General features: G+C 45.6%; 2 protein-coding genes across 5 annotated transcripts in view; both read left to right on the top strand.

The window, feature by feature from the left end:
* ndrg3a (ndrg family member 3a) overlaps positions 1–12,453 on the top strand; it is a 71,360-nt gene extending 58,907 nt beyond the window's left edge. For 2 of the 3 annotated variants that reach the window (XM_054747825.2, XM_070549161.1), the window contains 14 exons: positions 1,795–1,900; positions 1,984–2,104; positions 2,255–2,317; positions 2,409–2,469; positions 4,801–4,887; positions 5,388–5,444; positions 7,885–7,988; positions 9,946–10,011; positions 10,082–10,133; positions 10,212–10,259; positions 10,347–10,382; positions 10,462–10,513; positions 11,620–11,658; positions 12,080–12,453. In XM_054747825.2, the coding sequence (XP_054603800.2) occupies positions 1,795–1,900; positions 1,984–2,104; positions 2,255–2,317; positions 2,409–2,469; positions 4,801–4,887; positions 5,388–5,444; positions 7,885–7,988; positions 9,946–10,011; positions 10,082–10,133; positions 10,212–10,259; positions 10,347–10,382; positions 10,462–10,513; positions 11,620–11,658; positions 12,080–12,240 (1,053 nt within the window). In that variant the 3' untranslated portion in view covers positions 12,241–12,453. The remainder of the gene's footprint in view (positions 1–1,794; positions 1,901–1,983; positions 2,105–2,254; positions 2,318–2,408; positions 2,470–4,800; positions 4,888–5,387; positions 5,445–7,884; positions 7,989–9,945; positions 10,012–10,081; positions 10,134–10,211; positions 10,260–10,346; positions 10,383–10,461; positions 10,514–11,619; positions 11,659–12,079) is intronic. The other variant, XM_054747828.2, reaches the window with a different exon arrangement.
* A 609-nt stretch (positions 12,454–13,062) lies between these two features.
* On the top strand, positions 13,063–18,231 carry sla2a (Src like adaptor 2a). 2 transcript variants are annotated; one of them, XM_015974968.3, is made up of 9 exons: positions 13,063–13,227; positions 14,302–14,505; positions 14,892–14,986; positions 15,061–15,160; positions 15,242–15,328; positions 15,453–15,556; positions 17,063–17,215; positions 17,295–17,424; positions 17,780–18,231. In XM_015974968.3, the coding sequence occupies exons 3-9, from the start codon at positions 14,914–14,916 to the stop codon at positions 17,901–17,903; spliced, it is 771 nt and encodes a 256-aa protein (XP_015830454.1). In that variant the 5' UTR covers positions 13,063–13,227; positions 14,302–14,505; positions 14,892–14,913; the 3' UTR covers positions 17,904–18,231. The 2 variants fall into 2 exon arrangements, with proteins under 2 accessions (XP_015830454.1, XP_054603807.1); XM_054747832.2 differs by lacking the exon at positions 13,063–13,227 and having other exon boundaries at positions 14,272–14,505.
* Positions 18,232–21,151: the final 2,920 nt, after the last annotated feature.

Below are 21,151 nucleotides of genomic sequence, written 5' to 3' on the forward strand. Positions count from 1 at the left end.
CTCTAAAACAAATGATGCTGGCGTTTTTGCAGAGTCATCCTGAGTCATACCCCGTAGTTTAAAATCCCTCCAAGTAAGAAAAGTTCTGCAGAAAACTATCTGCCCTGTTTTCTCTGCTGGGCCTTTGGATCCATAGCATCAGATGTAGGGTTATTTAGGAACTTCCTGTCCAGGGTAAAGGTGTTCTGCTCCGAACTGGATGGAGAGCTTTAATGTGCTTGCTTCCTTGGTTAACAGGTTCATTTTAGAATTCACACAGTAAACATACCAATTCAGGTCAGTTCATTAAGCCAATCAGTCAAAAGTTTCCTATATAAGGAACCCAGCAGGTTACATCGAGTCACTGACTAGTGTCAGAGTCTTTACATCAATCCTCATACTGAGCAAGCATGCAGCGACAGTGGAGAGGAAAACTCCCTTTTAACAGGAAGAAACCTCCAGAGGATCCTGGCTCAGTATAAACAGCCATCCTCCACGACTCACTGGGGATGGAGAAGACAGAGCAGACACACACACACCTCCCAGGAAAAAACTTTAAAGCAACACTAAATATGTTTCTCACTTCTCCCACCTGTTTGTTGAAAGTGGAATTACAACTGTTGTAAACAACACTGCCATAGCCTAATGTAGGTACCGCTAACAGGGAGCTAAGGCTATCATGACCCAGCTGATACTAAAATAAACCACAAAGTAAAAAGATTCACACTGTTGGACACAAAAATATTCTTACTTAAGCTTGGTTTATGCTTGATGCATTCACTTTCCGCGCGGTGATGAGGCTCGCGGATGGAACGCGCTTCACAACTCGCAGCGTTTATGGTTCGTGCGGCTTGTCTCTGCGGTGAGCCAATATTCTCCCAAACTGAACGGGGCAGCATGGAGCTCTACGGCATGCATCCAACACTACACCATAGTAGAAGTAGAAATCACTGTTTACAACATGGTATTTCAGCATTTTTAACAGCGTCCTTGTCTTTTCCGACAGTGCGAGCTATTTCTCTCCAAGAATCATTAACAACATGTTGATCACGGTGATCTCTGAGAGCTGAATCATACAAATGTCTGTGTTTACGAACCTCTGCCGTGCCGGTCTGCCATGTTTTTCCGCGTCCGACCGTCCGCGTGGTTAGAAATTTTCAGAGGTGCGCGTTGCGGAAATCTTGGGCCGTGCGGAGACGCGGTGGAGGGGCGTGGTTGTTAAAATGACGCAAAATGACGTAACTTTTCTGCGCGGAGCCGTGCGGACCTCGCGGACGCGTCAAGCATAAACCAACCTTTACAAGTCCAGTAGCAACAAAGCCAGGTCATCATCAGTCTGTGATTTTTAGCCTCCTTCAGCTCCCTCAACCTGGTGGAGGCCGCACCGATGTTCACCCTGGTTTAGTGATTTGCTTCACCTCCAAAGACTTTCACTTCCAGGCTCTGCCATGATGCCAACAATAAAAGCTTTATTGATGGTTGGAGAACTGTAAAAGCAAACTGCTAACCTGGATATTGGCTACTGGCACAGCACCAGAATACTGACATGATAGGGCGCATGCCTACTGTAGGAGAGTGGGACACACTAGAGTGTGGTTTTCTAATGTACATGTAAACTAGGATAAAGGCTCCCAGTTCATTGCCGTAGATTGATCTAGGTGTTTGTGTAAACACGCTGTTCAAAACTATTCAGTGTTGCTTTAAATAGTCATGAGTGAAAGATGAGTATTTCTGTCTCGCTGCTCCTAAAGCCTCCTGTCTCCCTCTTGTGCCTCCGGTTGCTCCTAAACGATTTTTCCCTCTCCTTGGCTGCAGGAGCACGACATTGAGACTCCGCATGGCGTTCTCCATGTGACGATGAGAGGCATTCCCAAGGGCAACAGACCTATTATCCTCACCTATCACGACATCGGCCTGAACCGTGAGTGAGCCTAAACCCGGGATCACCCCACACACACATTCACCATACTGAAGCTGAAGCCCATGTGTCTGCTTGTACTTCAGATAAGTCCTGCTTCAACACCCTGTTCAACTATGAGGACATGCAGGAGATCACCCAGCACTTTGCTGTGGTCCACGTGGACGCGCCTGGCCAGCAGGAGGCTGCTCCTCCTTTCCCCAGCGGGTGGGAGTCACTGAGAAATGAAAATGTCTCCATGCAGCTGGAGGAGCAGTGACTGCATTTGCTGATGGAGACATTTTTATTCATTATTGAACTTCTCAGTCAGGTTTAATTTATGCTGAACTTAATTTCTGCAGCTACATCTGTCTCCAGGTACCGGTACCCGACCATGGACGAGCTGGCTGAAATGCTGCCCTCTGTGATGACTCAGCTGAAGTGAGTCCCCACCCCTCTGCACAGTGATGTGCTGAAAGCGTTTTCATTATTTATCTTCGGTGTCGCGGTAACGACTGGTCTGCTTCTGTAGGGTGAACAGCGTGATCGGTATCGGCGTGGGAGCAGGAGCGTACATCCTCACCCGCTTTGCAGTGAGTCCTTTATTTGTCCACCCACTCCCCCTCTGACCAGCAGTAATTAGAGGTTTTACACCACAGCTTGTTAGCTCCAAACATTAAAGCCTCGCAGGGTGCCTGCCACAGCATTGCCATCCATCAGGTGATGAATCACCTTGGAGATTCCCTCCTCTTTTCATTGCGACCTCCTTGTTTCCAAGCAAAGCTAAAATAGACACAAGCTTGCAGAAAGCTCTGAATGTGACAGAGAGGAGCCAGGAGGCTCCCACAGATTCATAATGAAAGGGGAAGATGGTAGCGTGGAGGTGTGGAAATGTGAAATGGCAGCGGTGGTCTCTCCGAGGAGAGTCTGCTCTTGTTCATAATTAATGTGGAAGAGTTGATTGTGAGTGCATTTGCCAGAGCTGAGTTTTCCCTCCGTGATGGACTGAAGAGCAGCTCTTGCTGCACTGCGTTTGTGTGGAGCTGAAATCTGCAGCGTTCCTTCAACAGCGACTGAGATGGATGTGATATTTCCTCAGACGTCCGCTCTCTGCCTGCAGGAGCCTTCAGAGCCACACCCTTTCATTTAAAAGCTCAGCAGTCCATCTTCAGACCTCATCTAGCAGATACCCTTCACTGTTTAACATCTGAGACTGGCCCAGAGGTTCTGGTGCTGGTTCAGGATCAACCAGACTTTTGACTCATGCACTGGCGTGGTGGTTCTGGTCCGTAGTTGATGACTGTGTTCAGTTCCAAATCCTAATAATGAGTCATTAGACTAGCAGGGTGTCCAAAGTGTGGCCCGCGGGCCTCCGAGTGGTGTCCTCAGCCTATGAAGTCATGGGTGGATGGTTCAGTCAGTTACTTTATTACCCATTTACTTTAAGGTCACATTTATTGATGTGAGCCCTGGTGAAATAAAAAGAACGATCACATTTCATGTTTAAAATGACGATCACATTTCATGTTTAAAATGACCACGGTAGACCATAATATAATCAGCCATTTTTAACTAAATGTGGTGGTAAATAAATCTGAATTTCCTGCCAGAGCTACGGTAGGCAGCATATCCCAAAAAGGACTCAGGGCTACAGAACAGAACAAGGCAAACAACCGAATAAACACAAATAAAGACCAACATGCTGTTTCAGACGTAAAAATATTAGTAAGCCTGTTTACTTTGTTGTTTTCATTTGAATACCATCCAGTTACTTTGAGGTTGAGAGTGAAAAGAAAACTGAATGATTCTTTTATCGTCTTTGATCATCAAAGGTTTTACTGCATCATCCTAACAAATCTGCCCCAGATCAACCAGTTTCTGTTTCTAAATGAAGTTTGACCAGATTATTGATGCTAGTCATTTACCGTTTCCACCTGAGTAACAGCTCCGCCCACAAGAGGCTAACAAACACGACACAAACCAAGTCTGAGAAACTCTTTCTGAATTTATTAAAGGGATACTTTGCAACATTTTTCATATGTTTAAATCATTTTCTTGAGCCAGTGTGTGCTAAAATGACTCTTTACGGGGTTAATGAAATGCCTCCCAGCCCCTATCGACCCCTGTGGCCTGGATAATCCACTTGCAACTTCAGACTGGCGGGATGGTCTGTTGGGACTTACCTGGAGCTGCAGTCTGCCTCCTGCCCTTCTGCATGTTTTGGATCATGAACACAGATGATTTGTTTGGTTTAGTGGTGAATCACTCCTGTAGACACCAAGGAAGACTGGGAGACGTTTTAGCTGTCAGATTATGGTGTTAAAAGGACGAATGCACATTGAGGAGATAAGTTTTGGTTTTGGTTCTACAAACGGACACTAGGGGGTGCTACAAGCAAACTAAAACTGCCTAGTTCCCCTTTATAATGAACTTTAGATCATTATATTTTCTAAATCTTCAGCCTTGTAATCCTTCTCCCATTCATTTCTTGTTTTTCCTGTCAGTTATTTTAGGTTCTTCTCCTTTCTTTACCACTTGGCTTCAAACAAAAATTAAAACTATTACTTTTGTTTAATAAATATTTAAAAAGGAATCATGTCAATGCATGCAGGTCCATTAATAATAATAATTCAGGCATCTGAATTTGTAATATTTCAATAATATCACCTAAAATACAGTCAGACTACTGCATGTAGCTGTTGCAGGCAAAGCTGTCCTGCACTTTAGTCTCTTGTTGTGATCAGACCAGAACCACAGGTCCTGCACAGAGAACACAATATAACCATTAACAAGCTGTAAACCATGAGAGATGCATGTTTGCATGAACAACATCTCACATTCAGGTGGTCAAATTAACACGTTTTTAACATAAGTGAAAACCATTAAGCCTCTTTATGCTGTAAAAACATCAAATGTCTTCCCAGTTGAACAACCCCAGCCTGGTGGAAGGACTGGTTCTGATCGACATCGACCCGTGTGCTGAAGGCTGGATCGACTGGGCTGCTTCTAAGGTTGGTGTTAAACCGCAGACCTGGGTGTTAGACAACGGCATCGTTACGAGAACATTTGGGCTCATGGGACTCAACTGGAAAACCTCAAATCAATAAACATGAGATTTATTTGTAAAAATGAAAAGAGAAGGCCTGCATCACTTACCATGGTACACCTGTTTGGTCAGGTGACCAGAGTCGGCTGATTCTTCCCACCAGGTGAATACGTCATTCAGGCATTCACACAGATCTGGTAAAAGGCCACTTAAACGTTGTTTTATGCTTCCTGGATACAAATTTCTCAATAAAAACAAGTAAACTGACCTGAGAAAAAAGTTCAGGACTTACAGTATATCTTGGTCAAACTGAGGGTGATGATTTCATTTGTATTTGTATACAGCAGTGCGGTAAGATGGAGCCTTTTACTTTTAGGTTTAAAATCTAAATTACGGCTCATCCATGACTATCAGAGTTTTTATAAGATTTAAACGCTGTTGCTCACAGTCTCCTCCTGCCTGCAGCTCTCTGGATGGACCAGTAACCTGGTGGACATCATCATGGCCCACCACTTTAGCACTGTGAGTACTCACTCTGAGCTGTACTTGGTGCTGCCGACCCATTTATTTCCTCTGTGATACTAATAAGAACATATCTGATTTCCCTTGATATCATTCAACCTCTGTTTGCTAATTAGTCTCTCATTTAGCCTGACCTGTAAAGGTGCAGTCTGACATGTAGTCTGGACGTGTAGAAGTGTAGTCTGACATGTAAAGGGCAGTCTGACGTTTAGTCTGACGTGTTGACGTGTAGAAGTGCAGTCTGACATGTTGTTGTGTAGGCTGACATGTAGATGTGTAGTTGTGTAGTCTGGCATGTAGTCTGCCGTGTAGAAGTGTAGTCTGACATGTAGTCTGACATGTAGAAGTGTAGTCTGACATGTAGTCTGACATGTAGTCTGCCGTGTAGAAGTGTAGTCTGACATGTAGTCTGACATGTAGTCTGACATGTAGAAGTGTAGTCTGACATGTTGTTGTGTAGGCTGACATGTAGATGTGTAGTTGTGTAGTCTGGCATGTAGTCTGCCGTGTAGAAGTGTAGTCTGACATGTAGTCTGACATGTAGAAGTGTAGTCTGACATGTAGTCTGACATGTAGTCTGACGTGTAGAAATGTAGTCTGACATGTAGTCTGACATGTAGAAGTGTAGTCTGACATGTAGTCTGACATGTAGAAGTGTAGTCTGACATGTAGTCTGACATGTAGAAGTGTAGTCTGACATGTAGAAGTGTAGTCTGACGTGTAGAAGTGTAGTCTGACATGTAGTCTGACATGTAGTCTGACATGTAGAAGTGTAGTCTGACATGTAGAAGTGTAGTCTGACATGTAGTCTGACATGTAGAAGTGTAGTCTGACATGTAGTCTGACGTGTAGAAGTGTAGTCTGACATGTAGAAGTGTAGTCTGACATGTAGTCTGACGTGTAGAAGTGTAGTCTGACGTGTCGTCTGATGTGTAAAGGTGTAGTCTGACTTGTAGTCTGCCATGTAGAAATGTAGTCTGACATGTAGAAGTGTAGTCTTACATGTACTCTGCCGTGTAGAAGTGTAGTCTGCCGTGTAGAAGTGTTGTCTGACGTGTAGAAGTGTAGTCTGACATGTAGAAGTGTAGTCTGACATGTAGTCTGACATGTAGAAGTGTAGTCTGCCGTGTAGAAGTATAGTCTGACATGTAGAAGTGTAGTCTGACGTGTAGAAGTGTAGTCTGACTTGTATTCTGCCGTGTAGAAGTGTAGTCTGACGTGTAGTCTGACATGTCGAAGTGTAGTCTGGCATGTAGTCTGACATGTCGAAGTGTAGTCTGACATGTAGTCTGACATGTAGAAGTGTAGTCTGACTTGTATTCTGCCGTGTAGAAGTGTAGTCTGGCATGTAGTCTGACATGTCGAAGTGTAGTCTGGCATGTAGTCTGACATGTCGAAGTGTAGTCTGACATGTAGTCTGACATGTAGAAGTGTAGTCTGACATGTAGTCTGACGTGTAGAAGTGTAGTCTGACATGTAGTCTGACATGTAGAAGTGTAGTCTGACATGTAGTCTGACGTGTAGAAGTGTAGTCTGACTTGTAGTCTGACATGTAGTCTGACATGTAGAAGTGTAGTCTGACGTGTAGTCTGACGTGTAGTCTGACATGTAGTCTGACATGTAGTCTGACGTGTAGAAGTGTAGTCTGACATGTAGTTTGACGTGTAGAAGTGTAGTCTGACGTGTAGAAGTGTAGTCTGACGTGTAGAAGTGTAGTCTGACGTGTAGTCTGACATGTAGTCTGACGTGTAGAAGTGTAGTCTGACGTGTCGTCTGACATGTAAAGGTGTAGTCTGACGTGTAGAAGTGTAGTCTGACGTGTCGTCTGACATGTAAAGGTGTAGTCTGACGTGTAGTCTGCCATGTAGAAGTGTAGTCTGACATGTAGAAGTGTAGTCTTACATGTACTCTGCCGTGTAGAAGTGTAGTCTGACATGTAGAAGTGTAGTCTTACATGTACTCTGCCGTGTAGAAGTGTAGTCTGACATGTAGAAGTGTAGTCTGACGTGTAGCACTACGTGTAGAAGTGTAGTCTGACGTGTAGAAGTGTAGTCTGACATGTAGTCTGACATGTAGAAGTGTAGTCTTACATGTACTCTGCCGTGTAGAAGTGTAGTCTGACGTGTAGAAGTGTAGTCTGACGTGTAGAAGTGTAGTCTGACATGTAGTCTTACATGTACTCTGCCGTGTAGAAGTGTACTCTGCCGTGTAGAAGTGTAGTCTGACGTGTAGAAGTGTAGTCTGACATGTAGTCTGACATGTAGTCTGACATGTAGAAGTGTAGTCTGCCGTGTAGAAGTGTAGTCTGACGTGTAGTCTGACGTGTAAAGGTGTAGTCTGACGTGTAGTCTGACGTGTAGAAGTGTAGTCTGACGTGTAGAAGTGTAGTCTGACGTGTTATTTGTAATTTGGACCAGTTTAAGTTCTCTCTGATTCCCAGGATGAGCTGACTGAGAACCAGGAGCTGATCCAGACCTACCGCCTCCACATCGCCCAAGACATCAACCAAGACAACTTGGCCCTGTTTTGTGGCTCCTATCAATAGTAAGATCCAGCATGTAATTATCCAGAGTATATGGCAGTACCTGGTAAAATTTCTTCCCTCTTAATAAAGTTTTAGTATTTTTTTGTGCCATCCAGGCATTGAAAAGGGAATTTCTACCATTTCTATTAGTGTTCGTGTTAAGGTTAACTAAACTCACGTGGTTTGATCTGCTCAGAAACAACAGCATCATGTCTCTAATAGAGTAATGAAATAACAAAGCCTACTCCTCAGCCCAGGCCTTCATACCCAGACAGCAAAGCTGAACGAAACCGTTCCATTTCTGAGGCTGTGAGGTTCGTGACCTCTGACCCCTGAGCTCTTCTCTGTGGTTTTAGATGTTTATTAAAGACTTTCCTTAAGGCTCTGGATGGTGTGGAGCTGTGTTGGTTGACGCGGCTCTGCAATATCGTGTGGTCATTGGGGTCAGTTCCACTGGACTGGCAGACCGGGGTGCTGGTCCCCTTATTTAAAAAAAAAACAGGTGGACTGATGTGTTCCAACTACAGAGGGATCACACTCCTGAGCCTCCCTGATAAAGGGTTCTGGAGAGGAGGGTCCGTCAGATAGTGGGCTGAGATTCAGGAGGAGCAATGTGGTTTTCGTCCTGGCCGTGGAACACTGGACCAGCTCTATACCCTCAGGGGTCCTGCAGGGTGCGTGGGAGTTTGCCCAACCAGTCTATGTTGTTTTGTGGATCTGGAGAAGGCATTCAACAGCGTCCTCTCTGGGGAGGGTACTCACGGGAGTATGGGGTACCAGGCCCTCTGACACGGTCTGTTAGGTCCCTGTATGACCGGTGTCAGAGCTTGGTCTGCATTGCCGGCAGTAAGTCGGGCTCGTTCCCAGTGAGAGTTGGACTCCGCCAAGGCTGTCCTTTGTCACCGATTCTGTTCATAACCTTTATGGACAGGATTTCTAGGCACAGCCAAGGTGTGGAGGGCATCCATTTTGGTGGCCTGAGGATCAGGTCTCTGCTTTTTGCAGATGATGTGGTCCTGTTGGCTTCATCAGAACGTGATCTTCAGCTTTCGCTGGAGTGGTTCGCAGCCGAGTGTGAGGCAGCTGGGATGAGAATCAGCTCCTCTAAATCTGAGACCATGGTCTTGATTTGGAATAGGGTAGAATGCCTTCTCTGGGTCAGGGATGAGGTCCTGCCCCAAGTGGAGGAGTTTAAGTATCTCGGGGTCTTGTTCGCGGGTGAGGGAAAACTAGAGCATGTGATCGATAGGCGGATTGGTGCTGCATCTGCAGTGATGCGGGCGTTGTACCGGTCTGTCGTGGTGAAGAGGGAGCTGAGTCAGAAGGCGAAGCTCTCGATCTACATTCCTACCCTCACCTATGGTCACGAGCTTTGGGTAGTGACCGAAAGATCGTGATCGTGGATACAAGCGGCCAAAATGAGTTTTCTCCAAAGAGTGGCTGGGCTCTTCCTTAGAGATAGGGTGAGAAGCTCGGTCATTCGGGAGGGGCTCGGTGTAGACCTGCTGCTCCGCCATATTGAGAGGAGCCAGTTGAGGTGGTTTGGGCATCTAGTTAGGATGCCTTCTGGACGCCTTCTTGGTGAGGTTATCTGGGCACGTCCAACCGGGAGGAGACCCAGGACACGCTGGAGGAACGATGTCTCAGCTGGCCAGAGAAAACCTTGGGATTCCCCCGGAGGAGCTGGTCTAAGTGCCTGGGGAGAGGAAAGTCTGGGCCTCTCTGCTTAGGTTGTTGCCCCCACGACCCGACTCTGTATAAGCAGCTGAAAATGGATGGCTGGATTAAAGATTTTAGATTAATTATTTATTTATTCAAGCCAGCCTGAATAACCATTTGTTGTTGTCTCGTCACTCTGAAACGAGCCAGAAGCAACCCTGTGATGCTACATGTAGCAGAGTAATCCTGCCAGCTACAGTCAGCACCATCAGCTTCACGCTGAGGCGCTCTCACTCACAGAAACACTTTTGTCTGCAGCCGCCGGGACCTGGACATCGAGAGGCCCATCGTGGGTCTAAACGAGGACACGGTCAACACGCTGACGTACGTTTTCAGACTGCCGCCATGTAGGCATGTTGGGACGTGTTGAGCTGATGCCGTGTTTGTTCTCCAGGTGCCCCGCCCTGCTGGTGGTCGGTGACACGTCTCCAGCTGTTGATGCTGTGGTAAGTTTGAGTTGTGTCAAATCATCAGAGAAGACATATTAAACATTTCTTCTGTCTGATGCTTCCTTTGTGCTGCAGGTGGAGTGCAACTCCAGGTTAAATCCCACCAAGACCACTCTGCTAAAGGTGAAACGGTATTTTTGTTTACATTAAAAAAGCATCCTATTTGGAATGTGAACTATTGTGGTAATAACTGTGGTGATTTTGCTTCAGATGGCTGACTGTGGAGGCTTGCCACAAGTCGTTCAGGTTGCTTTACTTATAGATAAACAACCTTTAGAGTCCCACCACGATGACATACTTTTAATGCTTGTTTTCCTCTTTGCAGCCTGGGAAACTCGCTGAGGCCTTCAAGTACTTTGTTCAGGGCATGGGATATAGTAAGTAAACATGCGGTTGTGTGTGTGTGTGTGTGTGTGTGTGTGTGTGTGTGTGTGTGTGTGTGTGTGTGCGTGCGTGCGTGAGAGGCCTAAAAACAACCGACTCCGGTTCAGACTAGTTAGCAGTTGCGCTGAAGCGGCTCTGGGATGACGTTGCTGTGGTCCAGAGTTGTCTTTGTTCATCTCTGAACTTCCTGTTGACGTGAGTGCAATTGCAAAAGGTGCTCAGACGGGTTGTTGGGTTGTTTTCACCGGAGCCTGTTGCTGGCGGGTTTGGAATGCGGCCAGCTGCGCATGAAAGGAGACTTTGGGACGCGGTTAACACTAACAGCTTTTCCTTTGTGCTCTTTGCAGTGTGCGCTACTCACAGTTCACAGTAGGTGAGACAAAAAGCTCCCAGCATGACTGAAGTGACGGTTGTGCCCGATGTGCTGAACAGCGTTTTCTTCCTGTTCAGCGGAGTGTGGGCGTCAGAACTGACTCCTGACTTTGGTTTGTTGTGGTGCTCTCCTCTCTTGTCCGCACCGGTTTGCTGTCTGCTCTCTTTAAAAGAGTCAAACACGCCTCCAGGTTTGACAGTCACGCGTTTGAACGGCAAGAACCCAGAGTGGCTGTGATCCGTGGAGGGTGTTATCCTGACAGTGGGCGTGTCCTCCTCACAGACTACCTGTCTCTGTGACTGTCCTTTTGCTCTCTGCTGTTTCCCACCCCCTCGCAGCCGGCTGGATGGCGCGCAGCTCATCCGTCGGTGTTGCCTTTAAAGGCCAGCGGGTCCCCCACCCCCGTTGAGCAAATGCCACTGCAGGATTAGAGCCGATTTAAAGAGTGTTTTCATTCAGGGGAAGTGTGGAAAATCAAATTAAACACCTCAGCATGTTTCTGAAAGCTGCTTTTCCCTCATTAACAAGTTTCACAGGAAAATATCCACATAGTTCAGGGAACAAACCCCCATCGTTTAAACACGTGCTTTGATTATTTTACAATAGCCAGCTCCTCTGCAGAGCAGCAACACCTCCACCTTTAAGCAAAATAGATCAAGGAAACATGAGATGTGCCTTTAAAATGTGTCCTTTTCTCCTGTTTTTCCTTCCAACCATCCCGTCCAGTTCCCTACGTTCTCCTCAGTCACCTGAGCAGCGAATCAGGTACCAGCCAGTGGAGCAGCTGCCTGGCACGGAGGCTTTGAAAGAACAGCAGGCCTTTTTAACGGTCTACAGTGGATGAATGTCAATGTATGCAGAAGGTTCTCCAGAGAGCGCTGTTAGACGTCTCTGGAAGCGTCTGAGGACCGTGGTTAAGTCTCTGCATACATTCATGTCCCTGTAGGAGGCTGTGTTCGCACTGAGCATGTCCAAAACGTGCTGCATGACCCGCTGCTACAAAAGCTCCTGTGACGCTGCTTTTGTCCTTTTATGTTGAAGTCCGTCACGTTTTTGTCGTCTGTTTTATTTGGGAGATGTTTGCATGACGAGCACTTTTCCTTCTTGTCTGCCGTGTTCCTGCGCCGCGCTCGGGCCGTGCCGCCTGTGACTGGAATATCAACGCCTGTTTTTCTCCCCGTTTCAGTTCCGTCAGCGGGAATGACCCGCCTGGCCCGCTCACGCACCACCTCCTCCTCCAGCATCACCTCCATGGAGAGCAGCCGCAGCCGTAACAACATCAGCGGGCTGCTGGAGGGCGGCGGCGGCGGCCAGGCTGGACCCCAGACCATGGAGGTGTCGTGTTAAACCCACATTCAGCCCCTCTCTGCCTCTCCTGTCGCTCTCATCCACCTCCTAAGCAACGCAGAGGGGTCTACGTGATTAAACCGGAGGACCTAAGAGAGAAATATATTAACAGATCCATATTATAAAGTGTAATATATGCTGTCAAAGTCACATCACTAACAGAAGCTACATGCAGATGAGTTGTATATTTAAATGGTTAAAGCGTGAGCTTGACTCGACCGTCTAGTCTTGTATTTATTATTGTTTTAAACCTTTAGATCCTGCCTACGTTCAGTTTTTTACTCTTACGTTTTCTGATTCACGTTTTAGTTTGTTATTTTCAAACCTCCACAGTGCAAGTAGGTCAGATCTGAACTGAACAATGACACCGTAGCACCGCTGAGTGCAGCACAACATGTGTTCGGTTTAGTTTTATCAAACTCGGCTCCGCGCTGGTGTTTGTATTCAGCTGTGATGTTTTAACCACTTCTAACGCGGGCAGTCCGAAGTGAAAGGTGTAACAGTGCTGTCGCTGTGGGGCCAAGAGCTTCTTCTGCTGATTCAGCTCATTTATATATGACTACTGAATAAAAGTACAAGAGGACAGCACGTGTGGTGTCTTTTGTCCTGTCAGTAAACACCGGTTCCTCCAGCAGCGTGTGCGCTCTGGTGTTAATGGAAAAGTGAGGCGGCTGTGGTGAGATCGTTTCCAACCACACTAGCTCTTACTTCCTGGTTGAGTGAGAACTGTTGTTGTCACAGATCAGTCGTCTAAATTTAGCTCACATTAAAAAAAACATGATGCCTGAGGGGACAGCTCGTCTCTCACCGGGCTGTTCAGCTCCGTCAGCAGCTTCGCTCGTCACCGGCCCGGCCCGGTTTGGTGGAAACTGGTGATTCTATCATTTGATCGGATCTTGTTTTTGTTGTTTCCATCTGCACGTGTGGCTGAGAGCAGAACCTTCTAGAGACCAAATCCTCTGCATAGATGATGTGTTTCCTGTAGAGGTAACATGCTAATTAGATCTTTATTTACAGCTAATTCTGATTATTTAAGCCTCATTGCTGCACCGTTTCCACCGAGTGACACAGAGTTTATTAAACATTTGTGTCTAGATGATTTGAGTCACCAGTATTTATTATTTGTCACTAATCAGGTAGAAACATTTTAACAAATCTTTAAACAGATTAAATAGAAAATACTGTTTTCCCCTGATTAAATAAATGTAACAACATTCAGCTCTATGGTTCCTGCAGTTCAGATGCACACATTTCAAAATAAAAGTCTGGACCACAGAAACATACAGGCTTCAATGTTTAGAAACGTGTGCATTTTTACCAGTCAGTGTAAAAATCGACTTAGTTCAGACGCTAAAGCTTGTTGGGTGACGACCTGCCTGCAGTCCTGATCAGCCTTTTTGGAGGAGAGCGGTGCCGAGATCCCGCTCTGCTACACGTAACAAGACCCATTCAGAAGTCTAAAAACCAGAATGCTGAAGCTTTTTTAATACGTGTTACCTCACATGCAGAAAATAAGTTACTGTATATTAATAAATGCAAAAAAAAATCTTAATTTCATCTCTACTCAAGGAAAAACGAGATTACTTATAATTACTAAAAAAAACTCGTAATGAGATGGGCTGGTATTTATGTTGCACATGAATCTGTGTGATGGTTTAACTCTGCAGTATCTAGAGCTTGATGTCTACGGCGGCGGTGCAACATCAGCGTGATGATGGTGAACCTGTGACTTCAGGAGCAGCGGAGTGGAGCACCACTCTTACCAGATGTTGCCGTTTTCACTCGGCTCATCACGCCAGCAGAATTTACTCATTTGTTCACATTTATTCTGAGTGAAATGATGTCATCACATCAGCCCACATGGCTGCACCCCAGCTGGCATGTAGAGCTCTACGTGTGTGTGTGTGTAAACATCGCTTACGCAGCTCTCTGGTCGATTCCAGAAACGAGCTGCATCTCGGCTCACGCAAGAGACCGTGCAGCTTGAGTCAGGGTGTGAGAGTTGTGCACGTCACAGGAAGCTGCAGCAGAGCGACATACATAAAGACCTCCTCCTCTTAGTCAGCCCACAGAATGAACAGCTGCAAAAACACAGGAGCCTTCATGTGAAGAGAAGAAGAAGGAGTGCAGCCAATCTGAGTGGTCGGCAGGCCTGAGTGTGGAGCGAACTGCAGAGCATGCACGAGTGTGAGCCGAAGGCAGACGAGCATGGATTTACTGGAGGCTTCAAGGAGGAATCTGTGAAGCTATCTGTGCAGGAACCAGGTGAGCTAAGAGGTGTTTTTTATTTCCTTTAAGCTTAAACTTATCTTTTACATCCAGGCAGTCTGACCTTGTGTAGCTGCTGTTAGAAAAAAGATCATTTTAGAGATCATCTAAGATATTTTTATCAGCATCTCACATTCCCATCACTCTTGAGAAGTAGACCTTAATCCTCATGTTGGATGGAAATTTAACACAGGATGTCAGAGCTTCTTGTTGTGGTTAGGCCCTTCCTGTATCATCCCCCCTCGTTGCCTGGTTACAGCGAACCTTCAGCATCTATCGGCGCGCACACTGCTGCTGGTGGAGTCCTAGTGTGACAGTCAGTGGGATGGCTGCAGTCCAAGGCCTCTGCATGTGTCTCACTCTTTCTGGGTTCTTTTTAACAGAACGTTTCAAACTGAGCAGAACATGGGGATCTGCTTCACCAGACGCTGTTCCAGCCGGACGGTTCTGGAAAACCAGCCAGATCCTGTGCCCCCAGGTGAGTTCAGCTCCAGAACACAGGTGTGCAAAAGGAAAGGAAGAGAAAATACATCAAACTTTATACATCTGCAGGAAACGAGGAGAGTGTGGTCGTGGCTCTCCATGACTACCCGTCGTTTGAGGGCACGGAGCTCACCATGCACCTGGGCGAGAGCCTGACCGTCATGTCTGAGTAAGTGTCCCCGAGTCCTTGGGTCTCTCCTGAGCCTCGGACAGATCAGTGACAGCTGCCTCTTCTCCTTCTACTAAACAGTGATGGTGATTTCATGATGGTGAGATCCACAGCCAGCGGCCGCAACAGCTACGTTCCCACCAACTACACTGCCAAGGTGACACACAGGTGAGGAACGTTGGTGTCGAGGGCGGCGGGGAAGGAGGGAGAAGTCTGTGTAGGTGAAGGAGCTTTCCCTCCTCCTCCTCAGTGGTGAAGCAGCTCTGACCCTCTCTGCTCTCTCTCCGTTCAGGTGGCTGTTCACGGGCATCAGCAGGTATAACGCAGAGGAGCTGCTGAAGCAGCCAAACAACCAGAGTGGAGCCTTCCTGATCCGAGAGTCCGAGAGCCTCAGAGGTTAGAGGATGTAAAACTCAAGCGTGGCCTGTACCATCGAACACCCACATTATCAGTAGGATGTTTGCACTTTTACATTTCATGCAGTAAATGTGCCAACAGGCGAAAACTGAATGGAAAAAGCCGCCATTGTTGGTGACAGTAAAGGTGGCCACATCCTGCCAGAGCGCCTCGGTGTTCCTGTGTTTGATGTTGGCACGGACTGCTGACTGTTTTTAAAAAATCCTCTGAGCACAAACTCAGAATCTGGTTAAAGGCCGTGGATAATACCTGGATCAGGTTTACCTGCACAAGGTCTCTGTTAGGCAACGAGGATCAGGCTCTGTGGGAAGGTCGGGAACAGAGAGAGCACTAATGTTTTACCTTTTAGAGCGAGGACTTTGGATGAGATTACTTATGATTGGACTGGCAAGCTTCTGGTCCCCGTAGGACCAAACCAAACCTTCACCCCGCTGTAACTTTTACACTTCCTGGTTATTTATGTTTATGTATTTAGCAGACGCTTTTGTCCAAAGCGACTTACAGGTGATAGTCAAGCCAGCAGGTTGCCCTTGAGGCTAACAACAAACACTGTCCATCATAGAGTGAAGCAAACATGGAGTGTGCAGTAGAGTGGGGGACAGGTGCAGGGAGAGTGCTCATATAGAAGATGCTCTCTTGGTCTTCAGCTGCGTCTTCAGGAGTTTCTTGAAAATCGACAAGGAAGCCCCTGTTCTGGTAGTGCTTGGTAGGTCATTCCACATCTGTGGAACGATGCATGAGAAGAGTCTGGATTGTCCTGAGCGTGGTGTAGGCACTGCTACCCGACAATCCTTCAATGACCGGCGTGAACGAGCGACGGAGGCATTGTGATCTTTAAAGGTCAGCTGGTCATCAATCACAACACCCAAGTTTTGAACTGCCTTCGAAGGAGCCAGAGATATGGAATCATTTTGGATTGAAATATTGTGCCTTGTGGATGATTTTGCTGGGATGACAAGCAATTCAGTTTTAGAGAGGTTGAGTTGGAGATGGTGGGATTTCATCCATCTTGATATGTCAGAGAGACAGTTTGATATTCGTGCGGAGACTGTGAGGTCATCCGGCAGGAATGACAGATAGAGCTGGGTCTCGGCATAGCAGTGGTAGGAGAAGCCATGCGATCGAATGATCTCACCCAGTGAGGTGGTGTGTAAGAGAAGAGGTCCCAGTACAGAGCCCTGGGGGACACCTGTGGCAAGCTGGTGAACAGCAGACGATTGTCCGAGCCAAGATACACTGAGAGATTGTCCTGTGAGGTACGATTCAAGCCAGGAGTGTGCTTTCCCTGTGACGCCCATGCTAAAGAGTATGGACAAAGTAAGCCATGTTTGAGAGTGTCAGATGCAGTCGACAGATAAAGCTGTTGATATCAGACTGTTGTTATGTTGGAGAGCAGCAGCTGAAGCAGCTAGCTGTAACACCTCTGGCTATATTTGTGACAGAATAATCACACGCCACGTCAAACACATATGCTTCTGTCTCTAGATTGCTTTTCTCTCTCCATCCTGAGGAGAACCAGCTCCTCCAACGTGAACCCTGTGAAGCACTATCGCATCTCCCGCCTTGAGAACTCCTGGGTCTACATTTCTCCAGGACTCACATTCTCCTCGCTCCATCACCTGGTGGAACACTACTCAGGTTTGTACTAGATCTTTTCTTCTTTCTCCAACACCAAAGTCTTACCGCCTGACTAACAACACAGTTCCTCTTCCCACAGAGTCCGCCGATGGGCTGTGCTGTCGACTGGCGGAGCCTTGCTTCATCCAGGGTTTAGTTGGTGCCAGAGAGGCTCAGCCCATTCCCGTTACGGTCAGGAGACCTACTCTGAACTGGAGGGACATCACCAGGTTAGAGAGAACTTCCTCTGCTGTGTGCCTTATGTATTGAGCCCTGTGCTCCTAATTCATTCAAAAATGCACCTGAACTGACCGAGTGACTGTAAGAGCTGAATCTGAGGACATTGATTTAGAGAGTGGCAATTTAATCCCACGGCATCACAAGATTAAAAACTGAGTAAACTGTCAAGAAGACTGGAAAGACGATAATCCAACAGATAGGACTGGGTACACTGGGTCAGTACCAGTTGTGGAACCAGCAAACAGAAGGCAGGATGTTCAGACTGCTGTAGAACACCTTTGTGATTGTGTTTAGAGAAGTACTTTGCCGAAATTTCCTCTCTGATTCAGAGTTTTGTTCCCACAGGTCTGTGATCCTCAGGAGGAAGAGAACAGAGTCAGATAACTCTCTGGTGAGTGAGGGGCTGAGGGAGGCCATCAGCTCTTACCTCCAGATGACCGAGTGCAAGGATCACTGCTGGGACACATGAGGAACACATCTGGGTCACTTTGAGTAAAGGAAGTCAAACAGATGTGGTTCTGTGGAGTACTGCAGCTGGGGACGCCCCCGGAGGAAGCCTGATCCTTGGACCAGTGCTGGACCGAGACACTACACTGCCCGCTGCTTTATGGGAGATGAGAGCAGCATCAGGAAACTCAAAGGAACATGTATGTTCTTTTGATCAAATGAGTATGTTTTCCTAATTTATAACTGAATGCGAAAAACTGATGCAATGTAATTTTTTTAATGTTACAGTAACAATAAAATGTACACGCTGCTTAATGGATATGCCTTTCAAATGCAACCATATACACCACTGCTGTGTGTGTTGTTTATTTTATGTTGGTCATATTACTGTAGACCCCATCTCTGACACTTGGGGGCTAAAATACCATTTTTTGTATTAATATTGTTCAATGGGTTAATATTGTTGCTTTTAAGCTTATTATATTACCTTTACTTATGACCAATGAGATGTGATGTTCTATATAAATATAGGATATGACATCTTATTAGTCTTTGAATGTTTAATCAGAAGATTCTAGGATTCTTTGCTTTTTCAGGGATCAAACACACTTTGTAATAATTCAGACAGAGTCGGGTTTATAAAAGTAAGACTTTTATTTTCTAAACAAATTAAAAACACGACACGTTAAATAAGACTAATGTGATGGATTAGTGGATGAATGTGATGTATGATGATTGAATGCTGTGTGATGTTATCAGAACCTTGGGTCTGGTTGTGAAAAGAATTTGGATTGCATTAAACTATGAAGTTGGTTCTCATCAAAACCACATCAGACGCAGTCATGCTGTGTCTACCTCACCCTTTCTTTGGAGGCCCTCTTAGCAGATCTGGAGGTAAGGAAAGGTCGGATGACCTCTGGGCGCCGAGGTTCAGTAGATTAACCGCGGCACCGACTTCTCCAGTCCAGAGATGTCACCAGGCACAACAGGTTGGAACTAGTTTGTGTGCAGAAGGACTCTTAGGGAGTCTGAACTGTATCAGCTTTGTTCTGCAGGAACCGTTTGCTGTGTCAGCTTCAGCGTGTAGCAGGTTTTTGACTGCTTGTCAAAAAGTGCTCTGGGTTAAAGAGGATTTGCTCCGGATGGCCGGTCCGCAGCTTTCTCTAGAACTGACTCACGGGGAAGTGAGTCCTGTTTTAATAATCGCCATATTTTGATTTACTAACAAATCAGAATTTGACATGTAAAAAAGGGTTTTACCAACGAACCTCAGAAAACACGCCTTGCGTCAGATACAGGAGTTCTGATTGGTGGAACAGAAAGCAGTGTGTCATATTAGTTTAACCGTGTCATTGTCACGTGTCTGTGTGTGTGTGTGTGAGCTGTCAGTAGATGATGATTCACTTGTTAAATCTAAAATTACCGATCATAACATAATTATATTCATTTCAACTTCATTGAATTAGGCACAGATTATTCAAACATCAATATTATTATTCATATAACATTTGTTTATTCCACTGTATTATTATTTAATGATTATTTAACCTATGAGCTGTAAAAGTTCTTTCATGAGAGTGAGCCGTCCTGTGGTCTTATCAAAAGAAGGCTTTGTTTGGGAACATAGGCTAGCACCTTGTTCCCCCTGAAATGTCAACAAGGGCTGCAGAATCTTCTGGGCTTTAGAAGACAGAATAGAAACTCCACTCAGATAGTGGAATTAGGTCTGTAGGTGACCGGACACTGTAGGTCAACATTTAGGTGAAAATTGACCATTTCTGGACGTTACAATATGACCTTTAACCTCATCAGTTATTATTTAGTGCCATAGTTGGGACATGCTTTGCACATTGTTTTAGATGGCAAAAATGGTTTCCACACACATATGTTAGTTTATTTAATATATCAACATTTAGTGTTTATAAAAGCTGCTGCAGCACATTTGGAAAACAAATTGGCTTAAAATATTTTTTTCATGCCTTTTCTTAACAGCATTCCAGCCTCTAAATGTTTTGTGGAGATAAACAAAAATGAAAATGGTTGTCTCGTATTTGTTTATAAACCCCGGCCAATAATGTGTGGAAGTATAACATTTTCACCTGAAAATGCCGTTTTTAGACATTGAATTTTTGACACTGAAAACGTAATCTTAGAATTAATGTTTGCTGCACAGAGTTCAGGCATTTGTTTTCTTAACAGTTTTTTAAACAATTTTATGGATCTTTTAGAGATGAGATTTTAACCCTGATGAACTGCTCCTTTCCGACAGGGGGTCTTTCCTGCTGCCTTTAAAGGGGCGGTGGTGAGGCCCCTGTTGAAGAAGAGCAACTTAGATTTAAATGATTTAAACAATTATCGACCAGTATTTAACTTACCATTTTTAAGCTAAATTGTAGAAAAGTTGGTTTAAAATCAACTAAATGATTTTATAAACACTCCTAATGTCCTAGAGAAATTTCAGTCTGGTTTTAGGGTGAACCACAGCACCGAGACGGCCCTTTTGAAGATTTTCAATGATTTTAGATTGATTTATGATAAACGGAAGGTGACTGTGTTGGTTCTACTGGATCTAAGTGCTGCCTTCGATACAGTAGACCACACTATTCTTTTAACCCGTTTAAAACAGATCGGCCTCTCTGGTGCTGTTCACCGATGGTTCACATCCTACCTCACAGACAGGACTTTCATGGTGAGTTTGGATACCTGTTCCTCTAGGATCTATGGGATTACATGTGGTGTGCCCCAGGGTTCAATTTTAGGCCCTGTCCTTTTTAATCTCTATATGCTCCCTCTTGGCGGAGTCATCAGGAGACATGGGGTCAACTTTCACAGTTATGCTGATGATACACAGTTGTACATATCTGTGTCTCCTGATGACTCTCGACCAATGGATGCACTTTTTAACTGTGTTTTAGACATCAAAAACTGGATGGCAGAGAACTTTCTCCAGCTCAACCAGGACAACTGAAGTTTTAGTCATTGGTCCTGAGGCCCAGAGAGAAGCTTTTACCGAAATTACAATCTCTGTCTTCCAATCCATCTGAACAAGTGAAGAACCTGGGTGTGATTTTTGACTCTGAGCTGACTTTTATTCCACACATTAAAAATATCACAAAAATAGGTTTTTATCATCTAAAGAACATCGCCAGAGTCCGCCCTATTCTCTCTCGGGCCAATACGGAGATGCTGATGCAAGCTTTTATCACCAGTAGGATAGACTACTTTAATGCTCTGCTTTCTGGTCTTCCCAAAAAGCATCTCAGGCTTACA

Source organism: Nothobranchius furzeri, chromosome 3, assembly GCF_043380555.1.
Source record: "Nothobranchius furzeri strain GRZ-AD chromosome 3, NfurGRZ-RIMD1, whole genome shotgun sequence".
Lineage (NCBI taxonomy): Eukaryota > Metazoa > Chordata > Actinopteri > Cyprinodontiformes > Nothobranchiidae > Nothobranchius > Nothobranchius furzeri.